The 6937-nt window shown below is 50.6% G+C and overlaps 1 protein-coding gene across 1 annotated transcript in view; it reads right to left on the bottom strand.

Annotated features, from left to right (window-relative positions):
• Window positions 1-1016: 1016 nt before the first annotated feature.
• DNAJC1 (DnaJ heat shock protein family (Hsp40) member C1) overlaps window positions 1017-6937 on the bottom strand; it is a 188866-nt gene continuing 182945 nt past the window's right edge. Inside the window, exons 11-12 of the mRNA XM_075997491.1 lie at window positions 3274-3698; window positions 1017-1215 (exon numbers count right to left, since the gene is read on the bottom strand). Coding sequence (XP_075853606.1) covers window positions 1147-1215; window positions 3274-3698 — 494 coding nt within the window. The 3' untranslated portion in view covers window positions 1017-1146. The remainder of the gene's footprint in view (window positions 1216-3273; window positions 3699-6937) is intronic.

Raw genomic sequence — 6937 nt, 5'->3', positions numbered from 1 at the left:
TTCCCTCATTAAGGGATATGCAGATATCCAGGATACCTCATTAAGTATGCAAATATTCCCAAATCGGAAAAAAATCCAAAATCTGAAAACACTCCTGGTCTCAAGCGTTTCAGATAAGGGGTATTCAACCTGTAAATTTGCAGTTTGTTCAGTTTTCAACTGCTCTTTGTGGAACCAGGGAGCCCGTCAGCTCCTGCCTTTGTCATCCAGGGCTCGGGGCTCACCTGGCCCCATGTCCCCCTGCGTGGACGGAAGCTCACACTGCGACCTCTGCCACCCACACCTTCCTCCCAGAAACTGACCTCACTGCAATCTTCAGAGCAAAATGGCATCTTTACAGAGACTTTGTCAGATCGCTTCCCTGCTCTGGCTCTCTTCACGTTTTTCAAGTTTAAGCTGCACACATCCAACTATCTCCACGCCCTGAGGAAAGGACAGAAGATTTAAAGAGGGATGCTTAGCTGATGGGGACAGTTCAGACACAACCTGAACGACTTCAGCAGAAATAGCACAAAATAGTGATTTTTAACTCAGGTATTCGAAAAGAGGCCCGGGTTTCATCAGTTCCTATCTGCATGTTCTCTGGCAATTCAGCTGGGAACGAATTTCTACCAAGCAGCCCAAACTCAGAGTTTATTGCCGTATGTCCTTGGTCATTTAGACTTTTTTTTCCTAAATACACTTAACCAGTTAAGATAATCTCGCATGGATCCTCGCCAGCTCCAAACCAAGCTGGGGGTTTTTCCCCCCAGGCGACTTCACCCTGCCGCTCGGCCTCCGATGACGACACTAACTGCTGTGTTCCCGGGTCACGGATTTTAGAGGAAGACATTACGTCTGAATTCTTCCACATCCTTCGCTTATATGTTTCCCTCAAAAGCACACAGCTGCCCGACTGTTCGAAACCACTCTTTGTTCCCCAGAAAGTAAGCTCTGCAGGGATGAGGGGTAATCTGCCAAATACCCAGATCGCTTCCCGCCCCCCCCAGTGTGTGTTTAAACAGCATGGCACAACATTTATTATTTATTGTTTTTACTAAGGCACATGACGTATAGAAATACTGAGGTACAGAATGCAAATTTCTGCAAAAGATTTGTAAAATACTCATTTTGGAAAATGGACGTGGACATCATCTTCCAGAATATTCAGCTCTTAGCTTGTTTTTTCTTTTGGACCAGTTCAACCAGCAACTTGTACCTAGCGATACAGTCTTCCTGTGGGGAGAAAAAAAAAAAGAGAGGTGAGAGCAGGCGCCTCCCCAAGCCCGTGTTGGCTTGGGCCCAGTGCTAACGAAGGGGGCGCTCCATGTCCGGTCCCTTCCCCCAGAACCTCCTGGGGTTTCCTGGCCGCTCGCTTCAGGTCTCTGCTGCCTGGAGCTGGCACAGGTGGGCTGGACTCAGGGGACTCAGGCTGAAGCAGACGTGGGTGGTGGCGGGGCAGGGCCTCCTTATTCTCATGTGGATCACAAGGTACTTTCCAGAATCCTTTCTGTTTCTGTTTGAAAAATACTAGCTCTGTGATACCCTAAGCCTTTGATGACTAAGATCTAGAGCAAAGTGACTTCTGCTCTAGGGCGGGTGGCTTTACTGGCTGTCCTGGTTAGCGCAGGGATGTTCGCTGTCTTCCTAGGACCTCAGTGGGGTCAGGAGCGTCTTCTAACTGGTGGCTTTTCTGCCCTCCCGAAGATCCACGTGCCTAACTAACTACGGTCTGTAACAAGCCTAGCCTGTCTTCGTAGCTCTGCCGTCCTAGCGGCACGAAACCGGATGCAGCCAGACCTGCACTCCACCCTCAGAGGTCTGAGCTCGGAGCAGCCGGCCCTGGGCCTTAAGGGAGCACCCACAGGCCACCACGCATGCGGTCCCAACCCCCAAGGCCATGGCTGTCCCACTGTTATCCTCAGGAACCCACGCGCCAGCGCCTTCCTCTCCAGCCAATGTCCGTGCGCCACACATGCAAACGCCTGTGTCCTGCAGATGCCAGAGAAATTCAGGGAAAATAATGACTTCCGGCAAACCAGTCGGCGAGGCTGGGAGAATCTGTGCTTCCCAAAGAGATCAACGGCTAACGGTTTATTTCTCTCCCCAGGAACTCTCAACTTTCATCATTTTAGAGGAGGCGACAGATAACTAGGCCCGTACACTCAGGGACACGCACGGCCACGAGCTAGATTTTCCAACACAGAATTTCAATTAAAAAAAATAAGAATGCAAAGGAGCAGCCGTGTGCCCGGAGGCTGCGGCGTGACAGGCACAGAAGGCAGGAGAGACGGGTTCTTTGGATTTCTCCGGTTCCTGGTGCCGCAGACTAGGATCGCAGCCCCGGAGACGGTTTGTGTCATAAAAGCCGGAGTGGAAAAGATCTCACCCTGAAGCTCCACGGCTCCCCACCGCCAGAGCACAAGGCGGGGGACTGCTGGGGTGGGGTGGGGTGGCTCTCCACAGGGTACACCCATCTTTTCTCTTGTTTTTTTTTTAAGAGACAGGGTCTCCCTCTGTCACCGAGACGAGAGTACAGTGGCGTGATCATGGCTCATTGCAGCCCCAACTCCTGGCTTAAGTGATCTTCCCGCCTCAGCCTCTCAAATCGTTGTCACTACACCCAGCTAATTTTTAAATTTGTTGTAGAGACAGGGGTCTTGCTATGATGCCCAGGCTGGTCTTGAACTCCTGACCTCAAGCGATCCTCCCATCTTGACCTCCCAAAGTGCTGGGCGTACAGGCGTGAGCCGCGGCGCCCTGCCTCTCTGAGTTTGTATTTGAGAACTACCTGCGGATGTATTCTAGCAGGTGCGAAGAGCTATAAGCAGGGAGAAAAGTCACTTACAAACGGCCAAGGTTACAGAAGGGAAGCAGAATCCTAAATGTCACCTTCACACTTGCCCGCGCCCCAAAATACTGCCCGGGAGCCCCTGGGCGCCTGGGCGCTAACCTGAGTCTCGATTTGTTCCTGTGCAGAACCCAGGGGGATCTGAACGCCGCCTCCGCCCGCCAGCCCCTGCCTGCAGGGCTGTCACAAGGCGAGAGGGCCCTGTGACGCTATGGCGCCCTTCTCAGCCGGACGCAGGGAGCTTGCACCCCCAAGCCGGCTGCCTTCCTGGAGGAGGCGGCTGAGCCGAGGGGCCGCGTCACACCGCGCCTGCGCCAGACCCCGTCCCGGGAAGGCTGGCGCGCGGCTGCGCGGCTCCACTTGGGCCTGAGCCCGTCTACAGCACGGCCGCGCGCTGCTGGGGAACTGCGCCGAGGGGCCCGGGAGAGGCGAGGGCCACCCACCTTGCTCTTGGCCGGGACACACTTGGCTATTTTGTCCCAGCGGTCGGAGGACCCCTTTGGGTACTGCTGCAACGCCAGCTCCAGAAGCTTCTGTTGGCTCTGAGTCCAGGGCTCGTCGGCCGCGCGCGGCCTCCCCCTCTCGCGGCTGTCGTCGTCGCTGGAGCCGCCGCGCGCCGCGCCGAAGTCCTGCTGCCGCCGCCCGCGGCCGCCGCGCTCCTCCGCGCCCGCCCGCGCCGCCAACGCCGCGCCCGGCCTCCGCCTGCGCGCCCGCCCGTCCGCCAGCGCCGCCGCCGCCGCCGCCGCCGCCTCCGCCTCCGCCTCGGCCTCGGCCCGCCGCCGGGCGATGTCCTCGGGCAGCGCGGGCGCCGCGCTCGCCGGCAGGGCGCCCTGCACCGTGGCCCGCAGCTCCGAGAGCCGGACGGTGCCTAGGGGACAGCCGCGCAGGCGCGGGGGAGTTCAGTGACAGTGAGCTCGGTGACAGTGAGTTCGGTGACAGTGAATTCAGGTGACAGTGAGTTCGGTGACAGTGAGTTCAGGTGACAGTGAGCTTGGTGACAGTGAGTTCAGGTGACTGAGTTCGGTGACAGTGAGTTCAGGTGACAGTGAGTTCGGTGACAGTGAGTTCAGGTGACAGTGAGTTCGGTGACAGTGAGTTCAGGTGACAGTGAGCTTGGTGACAGTGAGTTCGGTGACAGTGGGTTCAGTGACAATGGGTTTGGTGACAGTGAGTTCAGTGACAGTGAGTTCAGGTGACAGTGAGTTCAGTGACAGTGAGTTCAGTGACAGTGAGTTCGGGTGACAGTGAGTTTAGGTGACAGTGGCCGCAGCAGCAGCTGGCCGCATGCTAGGCACTACTTGATTTCATGTCACACTATTTTAGAAGGACAGGTGTCACTGCCCTGGTTCTATGATGAGGAAAAGAGGTCTCAGAACGTAGAAGAGGTGGGATTGGAAACTGGGTCTGTCTGATCCCGTCTCTGTCCTTGTCACTACTTTGAGGACAACGGGGAGACACAGGTTCAAGTTGTGGCCAAAGACTGCAACCGTCTCTTTGCTCCAGCCTGCTACCGTGCCGGCCGCCGGCAGGTAGCCGTATGAGCAGAGTACACCAGTAGCTAAAGTTTTAAACATACAAAGGAAAATTGTATTAAAACGTTTTAACCTTTGGCCAGGCCTGGTGGCTCACGCCTGTAATCCTAGCGCTCTGGGAGGCCGAGACTGGCCGATCGCTCAAGGTCAGGAGTTCAAAACCAGCCTGAGCAAGAGCGAGACCCCGTCTCTACTATAAATAGAAAGAAATTAATTGGCCAACTAATACATATAGAAAAAATTAGCCGGGCATGGTGGCACATGCCTGTAGTCCCAGCTACTCGGGAGGCTGAGGCAGGAGGATCGCTTGAGCCCAGGAGTTTGAGGTTGCTGTGAGCTAGGCTGATGCCACAGCACTCGCTCTAGCCCTGGCGACAGAGTGAGACTCTGTCTCAAAAAAAAAAGTTTTAACCTTTTCCTGGGACAGAATAGCTGACACAGTGCTGAAACTGCCGATGGATCAGGAGGATAAAAGGACAACGGATGCGGACAGCTGCAAAGGGAGAAACACGGACACAGCTGGCCACAGGGGCAGCGGAGCGAGGCGGGGCCACCTGGGGCGGGTACGGGCCAGCGCTGGGGAGCCAGCCCGCACCGGGCCGGGAGCGAGCGGAGCCCGGCCGTGGGCGGCCACGGCACTGTCCCGCATAACCTCCTGTGATACTAGTAACCACTGGGTACCGCTGGGGAATTGAGTTTCTAACTGCATTTAATGTTAATTAATCTGAACTTTAATTTTAATCTCAATAGCCGCCTGTGGCTGTTAGCACAGTTCTAGCCTTTCTGGAGGACAATCTGTCAAATGTAGGCGAACCGTAAAAATATATTTACTTGTGATCCTACAATTTTACTTAGAGGAAGTTCTCCCAAGGAAATAATTACAGATGTCAGATGACAATTTAGCTACAAAGAGGTGGGTTTTTATATGTATTTCACTTTTTGATGTTTCCTCTTTTTTTTTTTTTACTAGTTTTAATTTAAAACTAATCCTTTGCATAATATAAAATGTAAACAGTACAAAAGAGAAAGCAGTGAAAAATCTCTTTCCAATGCCCTTTCTCAGAGGCAATAATGACTCGGTGTGAGCGGGTGGGTGTGAATCGTTCAGACACACGACAAGTCGGGTACACACGCTATAGCCGCATCTGCCTCCCCTTTCCCATGTCAGTGCGAGCATCCTCTCTGGGGCTGTTCTGAATTAGCTCACACAGAGTCACACTGCTTTTAGTGACTGTGTAATAATCCACTGAATGGATATGTCACGACTTGTGTAAATAGTTCCTGGTCCCAGACTTCTGCTGTCACAAACAGGCAGCATTCCATACTCATGATCTCCATACGTTTTAGATCATGCACCCCGCCATCCATAAAACATTTTTGAATGTACAACTCGAATATATGCACATTTACTTATTCACGAATTATATCTGTGCACCATGGTAATGCATTAATTATAAAACACATGTGAAAAAGGGAATCAAGTTAAAGGTGAAAAATAACAATCTAAAAATATCAAATGAATTAAAATTTTCATGAAAATATTAATATTAGAAACAATGAGATTGAAAAATTGTTTAATATTAGGTAAAATACTAAATTCAGTTAATTCTGAATACCAAATTCAGTTAATTCTGGCATCTGATTTTGATTTTTTTTTTTTTGGAGACAGAGTCTCACTCTGTTGCCCAGGCTAGAGTGCCGTGGCGTCAGCCTAGCTCACAGCAACTTCTAACTCCTGGGCTCAAGCGATCCTCCTGCCTCAGCCTCCCGAGTAGCTGGGACTACAGGCATGCACCACCATGGCCAGCTAATTATATATATATATATATGTATTTTTTTAGTTGTCTAGATAATTTCTTTCTATTTTTCATAGAGATGGGGTCTTGCTCTTGCTCAGGCAGGTCCCGAACTCCTGAGCTCAAACAATCTGCCTGCCTTGGCCTCCTAAAGTGCTAGGATTACAGGCATGAGCCACCGCGCCCAGCCTGGCATCTGACTTTTAATGGCTACCATAGCTGAACAGATAACTCACAAAGCTACATAGATCCAAGTGTAGCATACTGTTGGCTGTGCTCACTAATCTCTGGCATTCATTTTACAATACAAATTATAAAAAAATTTTCATAAAAATCTTCCCGAAACCAATCAATTGTTCTTATAAACTAAATGGAAAGTGTTATGCTTTTATATTTTTAACAGATTAGTTCATTTTGTTTGAAAGATTTATAGGTTAAAATTGTGTCTTCAACATTTTTTAATCCATAGAAATAAGAGTTTTAAAAAGTCACATTGTTTTGGCCACAGAATAATACATAATAAAGGAAATACTTTCAAGTGTCTATTTTCAAAATGTTCCTTCTATAGGATACATATCTTTCAAAACGATTACTTTCAAATTCATTGTTCTATTTTGTAGAAACACTTTAGTATCTGTCAGCAAATTTAGAACTTTTTCTTGGTGAAAGAAAAATGTGAAATTGACTGTCTTTTTAAAATTCCTTTTGTCTTTTTTTTGGTGATGTCTGGCTGTGTCGCCCCAGCTAGAGTGCAGTGGCATCATTGTAGCTCACAGCAA

This window comes from Microcebus murinus, chromosome 25 (assembly GCF_040939455.1).
Source record: "Microcebus murinus isolate Inina chromosome 25, M.murinus_Inina_mat1.0, whole genome shotgun sequence".
NCBI classification, from domain to species: domain Eukaryota; kingdom Metazoa; phylum Chordata; class Mammalia; order Primates; family Cheirogaleidae; genus Microcebus; species Microcebus murinus.
The sequence above is the reverse complement of the archived record's forward strand: the minus strand, read 5'-3'. Positions and strand labels throughout refer to the sequence as shown.